The sequence below is a fragment of the Sebastes umbrosus genome, chromosome 2 (assembly GCF_015220745.1).
Source record: "Sebastes umbrosus isolate fSebUmb1 chromosome 2, fSebUmb1.pri, whole genome shotgun sequence".
In the NCBI taxonomy this organism is placed as follows: domain Eukaryota; kingdom Metazoa; phylum Chordata; class Actinopteri; order Perciformes; family Sebastidae; genus Sebastes; species Sebastes umbrosus.
Genome location: NC_051270.1, coordinates 37333162 through 37353982, shown reverse-complemented (window position 1 = coordinate 37353982; position 20821 = coordinate 37333162). Strand labels below are relative to the sequence as shown.

General features: G+C 41.9%; 1 protein-coding gene across 3 annotated transcripts in view; it reads left to right on the top strand.

Moving 5' to 3' along the window:
* The window catches only part of prmt3 (protein arginine methyltransferase 3), an 86628-nt gene that overhangs the window by 36558 nt on the left and 29249 nt on the right, over positions 1-20821 (top strand). For all 3 annotated transcript variants that reach the window (XM_037752195.1, XM_037752184.1, XM_037752204.1), the window contains exons 11-13: positions 1250-1328; positions 16295-16482; positions 19684-19770. In XM_037752195.1, the coding sequence (XP_037608123.1) occupies positions 1250-1328; positions 16295-16482; positions 19684-19770 (354 nt within the window). The remainder of the gene's footprint in view (positions 1-1249; positions 1329-16294; positions 16483-19683; positions 19771-20821) is intronic.

The following is a 20821-nucleotide window of genomic DNA, read 5'->3' as shown; positions in this document are numbered from 1 at the left end:
TGAAATCTTGCAGATGCCGTTAGGAGCACCGGAGGACACAGAGGAACATGATTTTTTTTCAGGTTACCTGTTTCATGTACTACTGTCAGGATATAGCGACCGTTTTATAAAAACAACTTTTTTTAATCATATTTGCTCCAATCTCGCCTACTTCAGCTTTAATTCACAACATTAAGCATGTGTTTACTGCGACCAAAAAGTGATGCAGATGTGTGTGACAAAGCGTCAGTATGTGACAAGTTGGGATCAGAACGCGTTGGATAAATTTGAGCTATGAAAATAAAATCCAGCTTGTAATAATTTGTTTTCCCCTTTGTGCACCTCCTTTTTCCTCTACACTGGACCTGTAAACCTGTACAAAATACAGAATAATCGACATTGTCAGGTCATGGGTAAAACTGATGATTAAGCAATAATGTGATTTATTCCAGAATGAATGTCCATATCAGAACTGCTCCAGAAATCCATATCAAAGCATGTCAGGCTTCATAGATCTACAGTGAACATGCGGTCAAATTCATCATCGTGATGGGGACCAAATATCCAGATTGAAAATTGAATTCTTTTTCCTTGTGCTTTTGATTTGATCGTAAAACACAGATCTGAAAGCACTGATGGGTGTTTTTGATCCTGAAGGAGCCTAGTCAGCGTTGTCACAGCTTTGAACGGACTGAGACGGGTCATCAGTTCCAGTAAAGTGTGCATGTAGTGATTTTGCTCCACCTCCTTGTCCCAGATGGAGATATGCCCTCCCATATGTCTGAACCCGCTCCAAATATTGTGCACATAAACACCATAGTGAAGGGGACCAGCGTCGCAGCTCTCGGGCTTATCCGATTGGTCGATCTGCTGGTTGGAGGGGTAGGAGGTTGAAAAAGCCATTTGTCAGCAGTACCTGCCATTCAGGTCGAAGCCAACAAGATGTGGACAAAACTCAATTTCAGCGTTAATGGAATAATACCACGGTTAATGTGCCGTCTGCTGGAGCAGAACAGGAGGTCAACTCAGGGTCAAACCTTTGGATGTTGGGTGGCAGACCACGTGGGCACATCACTCAATTCACAGTCAACAGCTAATTCAGATTTCCACCACAGTTATCTTGAATTTAAAAATTGATTGGATTGTCCAGCGGTTCGGTAGTTTTCTCCATTTATTACCTGCCATGAGCTTCCAAAGATACCAGATAACGCTGTATTAAACTTGTTCCAGAAGATACCTGGGTAATAATGTGTACTTCCTCTGTTTCCAGGGTTACTTCCTGCTGTTTGAGTCCATGTTGGACTCTATCCTGTATGCCAGAGACCTCTACCTGGCTGACGGTGGCTCAGGTAGGTCACATTGTCTATCAGATATATGACATATGCCATGTACAAACTGCACAGAAAGGGATTTTTCTTGAGGCAATGTCATTTAATTTCTCCATAATGTGGTTTGTGAATTTTAAGAGTGATGAAACACCGCCTTCCAGGCTGTCCTTGAGCCTACACATATTTGAAAATCAACTGAAGTGGTATGAGGAAGTGCGAGGGGTGTCAGGGGTTGCTCTGAAAAATTTTTGTACAGTAGGTCGGACTACCTTGGGTGAGCTCCAAAACCCACTAACGCCATCCTGAATCAAAGGCTCAGTGTGCCAAGGAAAACTAATATCACGTGAGCCAACAGCTTCGTAACCAATACTAATAAACACATATTTCACATGGCTTGCAGTAGAGCTCGACAGCGATGTTCCATAAGTGAAAATCCCAGCCAGGTCCTGAATGGAGGATTGGGATTTTTAGCCGTAACGTCGTAACTGTCAAAGGTAGAATTACCACAAAACTACGAGATTGTGAAACCTTGTTTTAAGTAAAACACGTTTCATTTGCGATCGTCATGGATAAGTACTACACTACCCACAATCCCAAGTGTAACAGCGACGTCTCTGATAGGTGGAGCTAGCTGTTGCCACGGAAATGTGTAACGCACTCGCGAACGACTAGTGAGGGTCCGTGTTGCTCCGCGGTCTGCTCCCGGGTTTCAAACCGGGCCCACATGGCGGCTCGTTTGAAAACTTTCTCGTATGTTACGAAAATACAGCAGTTCGCCGAAATGTGTGTTTCTGGAAACATTTGATACGAGAAATAAGGCATGCAGTTGCTGAATCTGTCTTCAGTTTAGATTCAAGATTCAAGAGTTTTATTTGCCATTTGCACCTAAGTACATTGGAATTCTGAGCAGTTTACACCGAGTCAGCTTTAAGAAAAGAAAAAAGGTAGAAAAGGCACAAGGTAATTACAGTACAAAATAAGTAGCACATTCAACTCAACACAATAAATAAATAAATAATTAAAATATAAAACTCCCTCAGTGTAATCAATAAATAAACTAAACTACCTTCTGCATAGGAACGATACCCCAGAATACAAATATACAGTATATATTATATATGATCCACGACCATGTTAAAAGAACTTGTAGCTCTCAAAAATATTTTTAAAAAGAAATAATTAATATATTTCAGACAATTCCACAGTGGAAGGCAGCATGTTGCACAACATTACAGTCCATTCAGTTCAGGTGTACTGTGTGTCAGTAATGGTATGGAGGTGAGGTGAGGTGTGGGGTATTTGTGTCCCTCTTTAACGTCCTTTGCCACCAGTCTTATTGTAGCTGGGAAGAAACTGTTGTGAAAGCAGAAGTGCTCTGTGAGTGGAGATGCTCTCTGGCCTGTGGTGCCTCAAGTTGTGTCCTGATTCCCTCCACCTGAACAGAGAGTGAGCTGGGTGGTGTCTGTCCCTCAGGATGCTCTGTGCCCTCCTCCTGCAGCGCTGGGTGTATATCATGTCCATGGAGGGGAGGTTAGAGCCAATGATTCTTTCTCCAGTTTTTATGACTCGCTGCAGTGATTTCCTCTCAGCCTGGGTAGCGTTCCCAAACCACACCGTGATGCCGCTGGTGAGGATGCTTTCCACCAGTCCTCGGTAGGCCAGGGTGAGGGGCTGACGTCTGAGTCCAGCCTTTTTCAGCAGCCTGATGAAGTGCAGCCACCGCTGAGCTTTCGTCACTGTTTCAGTAGTGTTTTTGGCCCAGCTCAGGTTGTTAGTCAGGCGAAGGCCGAGGAACTTCAAACTGTCAGCCCGCTCCACCTTTGAGTCCTGGATGATGAGAGGCTGCAGATGGGGGGCTCTCCTCCTGAAGTCCACGATGAGTTCTTTTGTTTTTTCTATGTTGAGAACAAGGTCGTTGTCTTCTCCATAGCTGACCTGTCCCCTGTATGCAGACTCGTCCCCACCTTGGATGAGGCCGAGGATGGTTGTGTCATCTGCATACTTAATAATGATGTTGTTCTTCTCAGTGGAAACATTGTCATGGGTGTATAGTGCAAACAGTTTTGGGCTGAGGCAGCAGCCCTGAGGGGTTCCCGTGCTGACTGTGAGCTCAGCAGAGATCTTATCTCCCATCCTCACCACCTGTGGTCTGTCAATCAGAAAGTCCAAAATCCAGTTGCAGGTGGCTGTTGGGACCCCGAGGTTAGCTGACTTCACAGTCAGCTTCATTGGCCGGATTGTATTAAAGGCGGAGCTGTAATCCAAAAAAAGTATGCGTACATATGTCCTGTTACTGTCCAAGTGTTGGAGTGTGGAGTGAAGTGCCAGTGCCATTGCGTCATCCACTGACCTGTTTGAGCGGTAAGCAAACTGTAGGGGGTCCAGTGAGTCAGGAATCACTACGTTAATTGACTGAAGAACCAGCTTCTCCAGGCACTTCATGGCCACTGAGGTGAGTGCCACTGGCCTGAAGTCGTTCAGTGTATGTGTATCTGGTTTCTTCGGGACCGGTATGATGACAGATGACTTGAAACACCTAGGGACTGTTTCCTGTGTGAGAGAGGTGTTGAAGATGTCTGTGTACAGTTGGCAGTGTACACCCCTGCCAACTGTTCAGTACAGGCCCTCGAGACTCTCGGTGACACTCCATCAGGTCCAGCTGCCTTGCGTGGAATCACCTGCTTCAGAACCCTCAGAACCTGTGTGTGTGTCACCTGTAATGCAGTCTCATCAGAGTTATGGGGGGCTTTTGAGGGGGTGTCTCCATTCAGTCTGTCAAATCTAGCGTAGAAGCTGTTGAGGTTGTCTGGAAGGGTGGTGTCCCGAGCTTCTGTCCTCGTCGTGTTTCTCCTGTAGTTAGTGACAGATCGGATCCCCTGCCACATACTATGTGTGTTGTTATCCAGGTAACAGCTCTCAAGTTTCTGGGAGTACGCTCTCTTTGCAGCTTTTATGGACTTTTATAGCTCATATCGGGCAATTTTATACTCCACAGTGTCCCCTGACTTAAAAGCTGCACACCGTTTCCTGATCTTCAGACGAACATCTGCATTAACCCAGGGCTTTTGATTGGGAAAGACACGAATAGTCAGGGAGGGAACACACATGGAAGTGCACCAGTCAACATAGCTGCTAACAGTCTCTGTGTACTCATGGATGTTGTCTGTCGCCTCTTTAAAGATGTTCATGTCTGTGGCCTCCAAGCAGCCTTGTAGCTCTGCCAGCGCACTGTCATTCCACCTTCTGACAGTCCTCACAGATGACAGGGTTAGCTCTTAGCTTTGTGATGTAAATGGGTTGTAGCAGGATAGCCACGTGGTCAGATTTACCAAAATGAGGCTTGGGTACAGCAATGTAGGCCTTCTTTATGTTGCTGTAGCATCGGTCCAGTGTTTTGTCACCTCAGGTGGAGAAGTTCACAAACTGATGGAGTTTTCTTCAGTTCACAGTGATTGAGATCCCCAACAACAACAAGAGCAGCATTTGGATATGTATTCTCATGTCCACTAATCATGTCATGGAGCTCCCTGAGTGCATTGCCCTCATTGGTTGAGGGGGGGCGTAAACAACACTGAGGATGATACACTGCAGTTCTCTTGGTAAATAAAACGGCCTGCACCTTAGTGTAATGTATTCCACATCTGCGGAGCAGGAATGAGATATTATCTCCGTGTCAGTGCACCAAGACTGCTTGACGAGAATCGTCGTTCCCCCCCCCCGCGGGTTTTTCCGCAGTCCGCTGCCTTGAGGTCGGCTCTGAAGGCCGTGTAGCCTTTCAGTGTCACGGCCTCGTCGGGGGTCGTCTCTCCAAGCCATGTCTCACAGAAGCACAGCACAGAACAGTCCTGAATGTACCGCTGTTTGGTTAGTCGACACAGGAGATCGTCCATATTGTTTACCAAAGACTGTGTGTTGTCAAAGAGTATGATCGGTAGCGTTAGCCTTCCTCTGCTAACCAGGTGCCGGAGTCTCCGCTGGATGCCTCCCCGCCTACCGCGTTTCCGTGGCGTCCTCTGGTTGCCTGGGGAACCCCTTGCTGCATCCTGGCTAGTTGTAGCTCCGACTTGACGAAGTAGCTCCGGGAAGCAATCAAGCTCACGAAGGTTGAAATCACCTCTGTCACTGAGCTCACAAAGCTGCAACAGGGCCGCCCTGTTATACTTTACACAAGAAACTACTAACAAAAGTAGGAAAAGAAAATTGACTCGGAGAATACCGCAGCATGAGCGCCATCTTGGTTGTAGATCGAAAAACGGTTAGTTTAAACGATTTCCAGAGGCAGTGAGTCACCATTCGCAGTGCTTTATGGGATGAGTAGCTCCATCTTTCTTAAAATAACTACGTGCACAGTCTTATACATTTTCCTTTTTTTTCCGTTTTACTTTGATCAAATGTTTTATGGTCACGATTCATCTCCTAGTTGGTTGGCTTATAGTTCTTCATATAAGGATTTTCTGAAACGTCAATGGATTTAATGAATGGGAAATTCAATCGACTCCTGTAACCGGAGCCGTTTAAAAAGTGTGCCGTCGCTGTTGACCTCTATAGCTATAGATTCAAATTGAAAATGTACTGTACTATCTCTGCCAAAGGACTAAACTAAGGTTTACCACAGCATCTCCATCATTTAATTATCAGCTGATAGCGATTCAACGTCAGACCTGCCGCCTCATGTACCTCCTGCACTCCATGTAAGTGAATTTCCCCGTCCTTGCCATTATGTAACAAGCAGCAGGCTGGCACAACCAAATGGAGCACAAACCTGGAAAATCTTTGGTATGATAACAACATTTTTGGCTTTCCAGCAGCAGTTCCCAAAGTAGGAAAGGTGTCTAACCCTAGTATTAAAACCCCCCAAATGGCATTTAGAGTTTTTCTCTGCACCTCTTGCAACATTTATACTATCGATACAATTCTCCACATACTGTGCATGAACTCCAAAGAATATTTTTTTGTGTTTTATTACTCAGTGAAATCTGTTAGTTTGGGGATGGTGTAGTGCAGTGTGATACTTCAGGTCAGATTTATTCTAAATTTCATCTGTCAGCAGGGAGAAAACCGCTCATGCTCACCACCCCCTGTGGTGATTACAAGTAGCACGTGAGAGAGATTGGAGGGGTTTTCTTGTATTTCCCACTGGGTGTGTCAAATTGTACGAGCGTCAATACCAACAGCAAACATTGCATTACTACTCCATAATCAAATGCACATAAGAAAAGCCAGGAACTTATGAGGGAGAATGGACATATTTCTTTTCTTTTATACAACTTGAACATGGAAAGGAGGATTCAGCCTTCCACTCAGAGGTGGAGTAACAAACAGCTGAGGGGGGGAGGCTCAGCAGCTCACTTCAACCCGACACACACAGCTGTTTTAAAGACAACATGTCTTTAGTCAAGAGGGGGAAACTTGCACCAAAGAACGTACAGTATATTGCTAAGAAGTGAAAGTCTGTTCCATTGCAACGTCAGCGCCCAGCAGCATAGCTACGCTTCTGCCATTTTGGACATAAAGCGACTACCCGACGCCAGAAAAACGTCCGCCAACTAAGTGCCGTACAAAAGTAAAACAAAATTATTTCTATTCTACTGTTATAACTTTAATGTCTCTACCGAAATGTCCCGCGTTGAACAATACAAATCTTATAAATATTACAATACATTATAATATAACGTTTTTCATGTCAAGGATCCAAAATTGAGTCCAATAGACCACAGACCATGGATGTATGAGAGGTTGTGTCCTGTGCTTTTTGCCCTGCGTGTTAGTAAATAGCCTACAACTCCATTAAATACTGTTGACGTCATGCTACTAGCACTACTAGCTACTGGCCGATAGCAGGTTGTTTGGGAACAGAGACGTTAATACATCCACCACGGGACAGGCTTACAGCATACAGCCCATGGGTGTATTAGAAGATGATACAAGTATAATACTATATGATTTTAATAATGATTTAAATGAGGGCTATTTAAATGTTCATACTCTGAAGTTGATCCACTTAAAAAAAAAAAAAATACTCTAATTTACAGACGACTCTTTATACATTCATGGCAATGGAGTCATTGGTGTTTTCAGTCCAAAATGGCGGCAGCGCTACCGCAGCGTCATCAAAAAAGCACCGGAGTTTTGCCTCTTTGTTTCTGTACTCTTTGCTTGCACACAGTAATTGAATTTGTTTTTTTTTTGCTTCACTAACAGCTTGGCTTAAATTAATACTACACTCCCAAAATGACCATTTGTATATCAATTACTCACCCCGTTCTACCTTGAATTTCTGAGGAAAACTTTGTATGTAACTTTGCATCTTTGCTAAAACCTTCCTATGTAAAACACTTCTGCATAAACAGTCTCCGTGCAAGTCCAAAGTGTTTTATATATATAGTAAGGTTTTAGTGAAGATGCATGCGTTTGGGGAGCAGTGAGCATACGACTGGATAAATGAGACTTGAATTTTACTGCACGAGTTATGTGACAGATTGTAAATGGATGTTTTGACATAGTTTTGTTATAGTTATTAAACGTGGGCCCCCATTTACTTCAGTTCATCACGTCTTATCCCCGTTTTTTTTATCCTCCTTGGAGGCGTGGTGATATCGTTTTGATCAAATATGCTGCTTGGAATTTTATTGTGAACCTGTTTGACAATGAAAATGACATTTTGGGTTGTACAATAACAATATTTTCAAAGACAAAACCAAAGACAGAAGCGAAATATATAAGATGGATGTTTTTTAAATGGGATTTTAGAATTGGAGTCAAACTAATAGGACCCTATATAGACAATAGTTTGACACATGTGCAAAGATTATGTTCTTTAGGGATTTGTGTGTGTGTGCTTGTGTGTCTCAGTCTCCCAGGTCATCCCATCCCTGTCACTGACCAGATTTAATGGCTTGTGCCAAATGTGACCCAACTAAGGCACGGTTCCACCACACTGCCTTTAGTGGCTCCTTGGGACACAAGGGAGAGGTCACACTCACACGCATAGATTGACAGCCCGAGTGACCCCACCTATAGAGACGGATCTGTTAGCGAGGCGGATTGGACAGGCGAAGGTGTGACCAGAGTGAGGCAGAAAGTGACAGGTCAGAGGACAGCGTATGGCTCGTCATGAGCCTTTAACCCTGACGCTCCCAGAACGGGCTGTTCTCTCTCTCTCTCTCTCTCTCTCTCTCTCTCTCTCTCTCTCTCTCTCTCTCTCTCTCTCTCTGGATCTACTGCCACTCAAAACCAGAAGAAATGTCTGCTGGCACCGTCGACTTCAGCCAATGGAGCTGTTTATAGCCTAAAAGAATTCCCAGTTCTTCCCAGCTTAGATGATAAGCTCCTCCAGGACGGCTCGTTTTTGCTTATGTTATGTTAAACCATGTCTAAAAAGGTTATTGAACTTTAGTCAGCCATTTTTCATATGCATTATTTTCAGTTAACCTACACGCCTCTGAGGTAGCAGACTCATTGTATTAACCATGATCAGCAGGATGCTCCTCTCTGGTCCTGCCCATAGACTGCATAAAATATGGACATAGGTCATAGGTTTCTGAAAAGACGTTGTGAAGCTCAACGTGGGTGGCTCCGCCGCCATCTCGGCAGTGACCACACTATATATTATTTATTTATTTATTTATATTGTATTATATATTTTTTTCAACTTGAGGACATTCAGCAGCATACAGTGTTCTGTACTGCACATACTGTATGGCTGAGAGAACAGTCCCAAAATCTCTGAACGATAAATCAAGTCAATGTAATATTTTTCTTTTTAAAATACAACAGTGTGCACCATGTCCTTTCTCATGTTGCCTCACAATTTGTCTCGATAAACTACAGTCTGACCAGCTAAAGATTCTGGACTGTGAGCTGATTGGTTGGATTTCTGTTTTCACGTAGGCTTGTCACGAGAACCGATACTTCGGTACCGTCGGGGCTCGAGACTAACGGTGTCCTGTCGTCCCGGGGACGATAGAAAATTTCCCTGATAACGCTTCACTGTGAACAACAAATCTGTGTTGAAATCGGCAGGAGAAGAGATAGTTAGCATTAGCTGTTAGCAGACGGTGGGCAGCACAGTCCTACTTGGATAAATAACGTTGCTAACGGCTAACCTTAACGGAGGTTGTGTTGAGTTACATTCTGATGTTCAGGCTCTATTCAATAAAATGAGTATTGGGTGAAGGTAAATTATAATCATGTCATCATGATGTGTTCAAATGTCATCTTGTCAAATTTATTTTTTGGAAAGAGACTTGTGGCGGATCATCTGGGATTAATAATAACTTTGCAAAAACCAGTATGCAAACGGTCATAAAGGAGCGTATGTTGAGGTTCATGGGATTTATGCTTTTGTTTTTTTCAGTGGTATCGAATTGGTATGGAGAATTGTGGAATTACACTGGTATTGGTATCAACTACTAAATTTCTGGTATCGTGACAACCCTAGTTTCATGTCATTGGTTGTTGTAGCTGTTCTCGATGAAATTATATGAAATTGAGACAATTATAATATTGAAAATCATAAATTTAGGTCAGTAAGAGATTCATATTTCCACTAATTTTTATAAATTCAATTCATTCCCCATGCTTAATTCAGCATGCATGGTGCCTGGCACTAAAAACACTAAGAGGTTAGTTACCTGTGTCAATACTACGAGTGGAGGCTCCTCCATGTTGTTGTGTTTGTTCAGAAGTAAACATGCCCATAAAGGCAGTATTTATGTGCTAATCTGCCAAGCAAATATTCCTGCATTTCATACCTTTAATTCATTTAATGTTGATCGTAATACAGTTACGGTGTCACATTCGATTTAGCAACTTCTATTCCATAGTTTATTTTCAGATTTTGAGTGTGTGTGTGCACATGGCCGGACGTGCAGCACTGCTGCTGTATGTGTGTTTAAGCTACATTAGAAGAGAGTTACAGCGGCTCGCTCATTCTCCCCACTACATTAACCTCCCCTTCATCCTTAAATGTGTCCCTGCATGCCTGGCACAGCACAGCGTCCAGGGAAAAAGGATCTGTTTTGTCCCATGCCCCCTCCCTCGCCGCCTTTCCCTCTTTCACAGCCGACCAATGGGGGAGATGGAGAGAGAGCAAGAGAAGGGTTGTGGGGGGGGGGGGGGGCATGACAAACGGGCTGTGAGCAGCGAGTCGAGAAGGACGCAGATGTCAAAGCCATGAATCTGGGGACGCCCGTGTACCCCCCCGCCACCCCCTTCTTCCTCTTCATCTTTCTCCCTCTCCATCCTCACCACAGCACCCCCTCTGTCGCCTATTCGTCTCTCTGTCTCCATTTCTTTTTCAGAGAGCTTCTCAGACGGGCCTGTCCCGATTCTGCCCAATCAGCAGCACTCCCCCCCCCCTCCTCTCACCTGGCCCTCGTAATTACTCACTCGGTTCAGTAATCAGAGTAAAATGAAGTGACAAATCTGCTGTTTGCGTGTGTGAATATGTGTGTGCACAGTCATTAGGTATGGTGACACTCACAGGGTCACAAGCAGGCTTCAGCTAATAATGAAAGGCCATGAGTTGCCCATCACTGAGCTGTCACCATCCATTCACACGTTTTACGGTCCGACGTGTCGAAGGTTACGTGAGACCGAGCACTAACACACATGCCAAGTAATATAATTAAAATGTGCTCATTGCAAGGCTTGCGTTTTTCTTAAAACTATAAAAAGTTTGTAGTTTGCTCCTGATGGAGAACGAAGTTTGGAACCAGCTTGGTTTCAAAGCAGTTACGATGGATTCCAATTCTCTGGATGATTCTTTGTCTGACAGATATCTGTTTAAATCCCTAACTGCTATTCTGCTAACTGTTGTTGGCAGGTAATTTGAGTGAATTGAATGCTGCTTCTAAGCGTTATTGCTGCTGCTAACCGCTTGCTATTGATATCTTCTACTGCTAACTGCTTAATGTTGCTGTGTACTGTTGTTGCTGCTAACAGTTTGTCATGGCTGTCTGCTATTACTCCTGCTAGATGTTTACTGTTTATATCTGCTATTGTTGCTGCTAACTGTTTACTATTTATATCTGCTATTGTTGCTGCTAACTGTTTACTGTTTATATCTGCTATTGTTGCTGCTAACTACTTATTGTTGATGTGTACTATTGTTGCTGCTAACAGTTTGTCACGGCTGTCTGCTATTGCTGCTGCTAACTGCTTATTGTTGCTACTAACATTTTTTCATGGCTGTCTGCTATTACTTCTGCTAACTGTTTACTGTTTATATCTGCTATTGTTGCTGCTAACTGTTTACTGTTTATATCTGCTATTGTTGCTGCTAACTACTTAATGTTGCTGCATACTATTGTTGCTGTTAACATTTTTTCATGGCTGTCTGCTATTACTTCTGCTAACTGTTTACTGTTTATATCTGCTATTGTTGCTGCTAACTGTTTACTGTTTATATCTGCTATTGTTGCTGCTAACTACTTAATGTTGCTGCATACTATTGTTGCTGTTAACATTTTGTCATGGCTGTCTGGTATTGCTTCTGCTATCTGTACTGTTTATATCTGCTATTGCTGCTGCTAACTACTTATTGTTTCTGCTAACAGTTTGTCATGGCTGTCTGCTATTACTCCTGCTAACTGTTAACTGTTTATATCTGCTATTGCTGCTGCTAACTGCGTATTGTTTCTGCTAACAGTTTGTCATGGCTGTCTGCTATTACTCCTGCTAACTGTTAACTGTTTATATCTGCTATTGCTGCTGCTAACTGCGTATTGTTTCTGCTAACAGTTTGTTATGGCTGTCTGCTATTGCTGCTGCTAACTGCTTGTTGTTGCTGCTAACATTTTGTCATGGCTGTCTGCTATTACTTCTGCTAACTGTTTACTGTTTCTATCTGCTATTGCTGCTGCTAACTGTTTAATGCTGCTGTGTAGGCTACTATACTGTATTGTTGCTGATAACAGTTTGTCATGGCTTTCTGCTGTTGTTTCTGCTAACTGCTTACTCTTTCTATCTGCTATTGCTGCTGCTGCTAAGTACTTTCTGTAGTTTTATGCTCATATATTGTGCCTGATTTCTGTACTTTAATTGTTATTCTCTTTTTTGCTCAGTAAATTGTTTTGTATTTTTTCATTGCTTGATAAAAGCAGTACTTGCTGTAGCTATCGGTTAATGCCACTGCTAACTGCTTGCTAACTCAATCAGCTATCGCTACAGCTAACTGCTTGTTACTATCGAGTATTGCTGTTGCCAGCTACTATTGCCCTTGCTAATAGCTGCCACCACGATTAATAATTTACATTATTTCATGTTATATATATATACCACTATTTGTACCATCTGATATAATGTCTAGAGAATGGATAACTCTTAATAGTTATACTTAATAGTACTTAGCCTGTTTGCTCTGGAGATATTGCCCCGCTCTATGAATTTTATCACTCGAAGTTATCATGATGCTACAGTCAGATATATTCGTCATAATAGTACGCTGTGCAGATTTGTATCTGTTCTGAACATATCTATGTGGGACATATTCTTACATTACTACCAATGGCAGTAAGTTGTATGTTAAAATATGAAGTTTGATATATCCTCATGAGTGTATGACTCTAGTTTAGGCCCTAGGCCTCTGTGACAGCTAATGTTACTTCACAGTAGGGATACCAATGGCTTAAAGCATCTCAGCTCTGGCTTAATCACCAAGCATATTACCCATAGAAAAGAATCTATTCAGATGTGAAAACACAATGAAAAGGACATTAAGGCTCACGTTTAATGCTCATTTAAGACATGGATAATGTTCATTCAATAGACAGTATTATGTAATATGAGGAGCAACAATAATCACTGCCTATGCTCAGTCTTCAAAGCTTTGAAAGATGAAACTAGAAACACAGTTCCCCCGTGACTGATTGACATCTTTCATCTTTTAAGAAAAATAGTTTTTCTGAGGCTGCAGGTTCAGTCAGCTAAGGGACAGGGACACTGTCAACTAAAGGACAGGGACACTGTCAACTGTGAAACCATGTTTTGAACTGTTCTGGCCAGTGGCACAAGCTGCAAAACCTTCCAAATGATTCCAAATCACGTAAAGTTTCCCCAACAACTCTGCATCTATTCCACCCTAAGTAATGAATCTGTTAGGTCGGGATCACATCATTTTTTATGTTGCAGGAAGAGTAACATTATAATTGATGCTGCGCAACTTTCATTAGCATGTCTACCTGAAGTAATGAAGGGGATAATGGACAAAAGTACGTTGGTGGTTGCTCTTGTCTTTGTGTTTGATCGAAGAAGAAAATGGGTCGGGCATTTTTTTTTTATCTTCTCTGTTGTAATATAATTTGTGCAGCAGAGAAAGTTAACTCATTCAACTTGGAGTGCCAGTGAAGAGGCTCACACTATAATGCCAAAGCTTTGCGGACATACCTTTACACATACTTCTGTGTACTAGGGATGCATGGTATCAGGTCCGATACTGTGCTCATGTACATGTACTCGCAAAACAGCTCCGATACAACGGCATCGATACCACTTTACAGCAGGGCGACGTTAATCTCTTGTCACCATCTTTCGGGTCCTCACGCTCCACCTCCCCGACGGTGCGGGCAAGACGGGCCGGTGGTGCGCCCGACCCCGCTGGGCCGGGATCCCACCTCAGCCGGCGCGCGCCGGCCCTCACTTTCATTGCGCCACGGGGTTTTGCTTGCACCCTCTGACTTGCGCGTGCGTTAGACTCCTTGGTCCGTGTTTCAAGACGGGTCGGGTAGGTTGCCGACATCGCCACAGACCCCTGGCGCCTTTTACGTGGGCCGTGGCACGACGCGGTTGACAGTCACACCGGGAGCAGGGAGCCCCGTCACGGTGTGGCCAGGTCCGGGCGGGGAGCGCTGTAAAGCTGCGTAGAGCCGGTCGCGGCGCACCGCCTCGTATCTGGGACTCCCCAGCCTGTCGTGTGTGTCTCACGCCCTCCAGCTAGCTGTTAACGAGGGTCTTTTGTCACAGAGAAGTACTCGTATCGGTACTCGGTATCGGCGAGTACCCAAATGTAAGTACTTGTACTTGTACTCGGTCTGAAAAAAGTGGTATCGACACATCCCTACTGTGTACTCTTGGTCTGGGGACATTTGGATCCAACTGTATTTCAGACAATAATACTGTGCCTCCAGCTTTGTAGCTACAGTTTGGAAAAGACCCTTTCCTGTTTCAACATGACATCGTGCACAAAGCCAGGTCCATTAACAAATGGTTTTCCCAGTGTTGTGTGGAAGAACATGACTGGCCCGCACAGAGCCCCGGCCTCAACCCCATCCAACACCTTTGGGATGAACTATGTTTCTATAGTAGCCCAGAACGGACAAACCAAACACCGGGTCTAGAGAGAGCCTTTCCTGTTTTTACGTAACCCGAAAGCCACCGTAGTTCTCCGACATGCATGGAAATGGAGGGTTGCGCGGAGGTGTATTCAGTTGGTTTGCAACCTCACCGCTGGATGTCAATAAATCCTACACACTGGTCCTTTTTTAAAAGTGAAGGCTGTTATATTATGTTAGCATATTAGGGCTCACGGGACAACGAGATCTTGAACAAACACATATGGTAATACTTCGGTGTCCACATTTGATCCATCTAGTGTGTAAAGTATGAAGTATTAAAGTAGGACAGAATGCTCGCCGGGTCATGTTTCGTGCCTGTGTGATGGATACAGTCATTACAGCAGCCTCGTGAAATTGATGCAAAGCTCCACACCCACAAGATGTTAAGGCGTTTTCTGATTAAATTTGCTGAATGGTTTTCAAGCCATTCAATTTGTTGATATTAAACACGTCTCAGCACTGAGAAAAGAAGTTTATGGGACATGAATTTTGTATTTAGCTATGATTAATGATCTTTAGTTGAGAGGGAAACAAGTCCCTGATGGGATTCACTCATCGCTGACCAGGCGGCCTTACAATAGTCGAGCCCACTGAAACCGCACTTTGAGATGCGGTGACCTCCAAAAATATGAACTGTGATACGTTTGTTTGGTGCTCTTCTTTCCTTTGGATGTGTAGGAACGGTAAGCAATATTCAGGTTCAATTCAAGTGCATTGTCAATAGGTTTACAACTGTTTATACAACAGATGCTTCAAAAACTAACAATAAAAATGTCAGTTTCTAACCTCTGACAAATAACATTGCTAACAGCACTGCCAGCAGTGAGCAGCACCAGAGGAGCTACTGTAGCATGTCACAGGTGGTCTCCCCTCTGCTCCTCTCTCTCTCTCTCTCTCTCTCTGCCTCCACTTTCTCATTTTCTCTAGTTTCTGGTTCCTCTTGACGAGGTTGTTTAATGGTGAAATTAAGCATTTTTATCACACTGCCAACATACCACAGCAAACTGAAAAACAGTTTACTTAAGTAAGTATATGTCAGTGAAATCACCCAGATGATTGCAGTGCACAGAAGGTTGCTGGGGTAATGTGGTAATCAGGGCTGTCAGTCGATTAAAATAGTTAATCGCGATTAATCGCAAATTAATCATACTTTTTTATATATAGAAAAAAAAAAAATATATATATATATACATGTATATATATATATATATATAAATATACATATATATATATATATATATATATAAAACAAACCAACAACGAGCGTCCCAGTCCCAATGCCCCTTCCTCATTCCTGTACCTCTCTTAAAATTCATTTATTTTTGTACTTTATATAATTTCTTTATTCAAACCATTCCATAAATTCACCCCACAAATTGATATACACATGCTCTTCCTAGTGGTACCAACACAATACTTTTTTTTAGAATAGATTTTCCACTTATGTTATAACTCCCTTTCTGTCTGAGAGCATTCTCTGTATGATGCCAGGAAGCAAATCATCCCTTGCCTTGTTCATCATTTTGTGCAGTCCTAAATTCTACCTTGCGCCTTGTAAAACAATAACCGCAATAATCATATTTTTGTAGTTATTAATTTACGTATGTTACGATAAGCCCCTTGACTCCCTTTGCTCCTCTCTTTGCTCCTCAGTCTACCCCGACCTTTGTAACATCAGCCTGGCAGCAGTCGGAGACGCACAGAAGCACCAAGACCACATTGCATTCTGGGACGACGTGTACGGCTTCAACATGGCGTGCATGAAGAAGGCCGTGGTGCCGGAGGCTATGGTGGAAGTGGTGGAAGCAGACAAGCTCATCTCTGAACCTGCAGTCATACAGGTAAATTATAACTTATATATAAGTTATGTACTGCAACATTCAACCTACAGTGTCGTGGCTTTGGAGGTCCAATAATGAGACTGATATTGAAACTGCAAGTAGCCAATATGTTTTACCTATATTCAGTATTTTCTTCTTTTTTTTAAGTAGCAGACGTGAATGTACAATATGACCTGAAATAACCAAAAGAAACGTGGTGTTTTTCCAGGAAGTATAATTAGTAGTTGAAATGTGTTTTCTGTATTTATATGAAATAGAGAATTTACTTGCATAACCTAATACTGTAAGTCACTTTAAAGTTGTACTTGATTTAGCTCTGTAATAAACCGTTCTGCTGAGGACAAGTTTTTCTTCTTCTTTTTGGTAAGAACATTTATGTTGATTGAGCGTCGGTTCCCACCTTGGGGGTCGGGACCCCACAAGAGGTCGTACGATGAATTTAAGGAGTCGGGAGATGATTACTGCTACAAAAAAATGTTTGTTTTACAGACTTTTATTTAATCTTTGGTTCGTTCTTGTGAAATACTGTATAGTGTTTCCATCTTCAGGCATCTAAATATGATTAAAACCAAAACTGACAAGGCTGAATCACTCTTCTGTTGAACTTCTATAGACCTGCAACCTGTGCTGAGGGATCCATCCTTCCTTTAAGAGCTGATTTTGAAAATACACAACACAATGCACCTGGAGTAGTTTTATTATTATAATGAAATATGTAAGTAAAACTTAGATAATAACAAATAAGATCAATAACAATGTAAATAAGATAACAAAAAATAATCCAAAGTCAATTATGTACCTTCAATATAAAACGGTCAAAAATATTATTAAAGGTCCCATATTGTAAAAAGTTAGATTTTCAAATCTTTTATATTATAAAGTTGGTTTAAGTGCCTTATAAATACTGTTAAACTATCAAAACGCTCAATATACGGAGAAATACACACAGCCCGTATTCAGAAATTGTGCATTTGAAACAAGCCGTTAGGATTTCTGTCCATTTGTGATGTCAAAAAATATACCGTATTTAGACCATTACATGGTTTTAAACATAAACATTCTAAATGTGTCCCAGTTTATTTCCTGTTGCAGTGTATGTAAATAACATCAGCTGACAGGAAGTAAACATGGAACCAAAATGTTGCCTAGCAAACGCAAATCTGTTGAAATGCACTAAAACGGAGTGTTTCAGACAGAGGATAAATACAGGTATATTAAGGCAGACAGTATGAGGAAAATAAAGTTTTTTTTAACATTACAGCAGGTAAACATGTTCTAGTAGAAACACAAAATACAAGTATGAACCTGAAAATGAGCACGATATGGGACCTTTAAGTAAAAATCAGAAATTTTCGTACGTTGATTTCTTAACTAAAATATTGAAATCATTGCCAAACAAACATTGTTTGGACAAAATACATTTGGAGTGTTGTTTTAGTCGCGTTAAGGCCTCGTCTTTAGAAACAATTCGGATAAAAGACCACCACAGTATTTTATGACATTTTTAAAGGCGGTGTTTTAACACACAGCTCAGCTGTACCTGGTACCGGGTCCGTCGGGTAAAAGAGGTTAAATGTTTCTACCAAATGTTGCCCCAAGACTAAACCCTTAGCACAGACTCTTCAGGTTTTTTTTTTCCTGTAGCAAAGGTCAGAGTGGATCCTCAATTTTGACACCAACTATCCAGCATCTGATATTTAACACCTGTATTGGCAAACCAATATGTCAGTCTGATCCTGATATACAAGGATCGAGGAAGCTACAAGTAGGAGAAATAGAGTTTGTGGGGCCCAAGCTGTTCGGCTACTGACAGGGAATGAGAGCAGGAGTTGGCTGTGGAGAGAGAGATAGGGCCCTGAAGGGTGTGTGTGTGTGTGTGTGTGTGTGTGTGATGCTGTAGCACTGGGTGATTGATGTGTCTAATCCTTGTTTAAGTTCCTCTTAAGGAAACTTCATTACTCTCAGCCCCTGTGGATAGAGTGGTTTTTCACTGATGGGAGAGAACACACTAAAACAAACACACACAGTCCAACATATAAGAACATTCACCTCTTCTGAATCTCTCTCTGTGTAGGAATGCTCATCGCGTGTTTCCTCGCCGGTCGGCCCCGGTTGCTATGTAGCATGTCCTCCACCACCCATCTGTGGATGTGATGAATGAGGGGAGAACTTGATGTAATGGAATTTGAATCCACTAATCGATAGTTTCTCCCCTCCAGTGACAAATAGACAGCCCCTCTGCCCAAATTACACTGACTCTCATCTATCGCCTCCCGTTGATACGATCCAATAACGTTCCATTAAGGCTGGCTGCTATTCCGTAAAATTGAGCACCCTTTCGTGGAATTATAAATTCCTGCAAAACAGATGAGTTTTTTTTTTCTTGGTGAGAACAGATAGGAATGTTAACTTGAGGAACTTGCAACCATTTGAAGCAGCTTTAAACCTGCCTTATATAACGTGTTTTATGACTAGAGTCATAATTTGAATTTTTCTAGAGAGTGTGTTGCTCTAAATCAGTGGTCTGCAACCTGCGGCTCCGTAGCCACATGCGGCTCTTCAGCCCCTCTCCAGTGGCTCCCTGTGGATTTATAAAAATGGAAATGAATAACTGTTTTTTTTTTTTACATTTTAATTTTTATTTATCATTGTTGTATGTCTATGGTACAACAGTACGACGGAGTATTAGGGCCACATTGAGGGAAAAAACAAAATTATTCTCGTAATATTACGACTTTTTTCTCGTAAAGTTATGACTTTTATTCTCGTAATATTACGACTTTTATTCTCGTTATGACTTTCTTATCGTTATATTACGACTCATGCACTACTGTCAGGATATAGTGACCGTTTTATAAAAATAACTTTTTTTATCATATTTGCTTCCATTTCTACGCACTGCTAATGTCAAGGAAAACCTGCTATTTGTTGGTTCCGGCTGGGAACCAACTTTTCAGGTTCTGAACCATTTTATTTTTGGTGCGAAGCAGAACGGAACACGTCTCATGTTGGTGGAGAAGCGATATCAGTGAGTCCGATATTACAGCCAAAACAACGAGCTGATAGTTAGATTCCTTCTATACCAACTTGTTCTCATTGTTTAGTTGTTTTGTATTACAGTACATGATCACAGTTCATAATGTCATCTGTATTTATTTATTTATTTTTAAATTGTGCAACGTATGCTGTTTGTTTTTGCAGACTATTGACTGTAACGGAGTTTGTCTGTCTGAGCTGGAGTTTGCATCAGATTTCTGCTTGAAGATAACAAACACCACAGACATCACGGTGAGTACACACATACAGTCCCCGCCCACTCGCACACTGACACATCCATAATGCTAGTGCTAAAATTGTAGAGTTATTAAAGTTGATAATGTTTTATCCTCAGAAATTATCTTAAAATTGTGTGAATGATAACTATTTGATCAGCATTGTCATACTTTATGTTGCTGAGATCTCAAATGCAAAAAACTCATTAGAAAAACTCATTAGATCATTTTGGATTTTTTTTTCCCAGGTGAAATTTATTTCTAATTCTAATTTCTAAATGTTAAACATTAAAAGGTCCCATATCGTGCTCATTTTCAGGTTCATACTTGTATTTTGTGTTTCTACTAGAACATGTTTACATGCTGTAATGTTCAAAAAACACTATTTTCCTCATACTGTCTGCCTGAATATACCTGTATTCCTGCTCTGTCTGAAACACTCCGTTTTAGTACATTTCAACGGAATTGCAACAGAATGCTAGGCAACAGTTTGGGTCCATGTTCACTTCCTTTAATAGGAAATAAACTGGGACACATTTAAAATGTTTACGTTTAAAACCGCGTAATGGTCTAAATATTGTACATTTGTGACATCACAAATGGACAGAAATCCTAACGGCTTGTTTCAAATGCACAATTTCTGAATACGGGCTGTGTGTATATCTCCGTATATTGAGCGTTTTGATAGTTTACCAGTATTTATAAAGCACTTAAACCTGCTTAATAATATAAAAGACATGAAAATCTCACTTTTTACAATATGGGACCTTTAATGGCTACACAAAAAAAATTGACCCGAAGTAAAAGTTTGCACGTCCATTGTTACCAACTGTCATTTATCAGAGATATTGTGTGAAAAGGAACGAGGCAGTACGACCAGCAGAGACATCAGTCAGCTCGTGTTGATTGATCGTGTTTCTGTATTTAAGAGGATTTCTGTCACTCGGATATTTGATAGAGTTTCAAATCGAATCAGAGCAGTGAGACTAATGTGACTTTGAATTACATGTCATACAGCATAGTGAATGTTCACAGCCTGCTTGCCCTGTCATTCTCTCAAACAACCA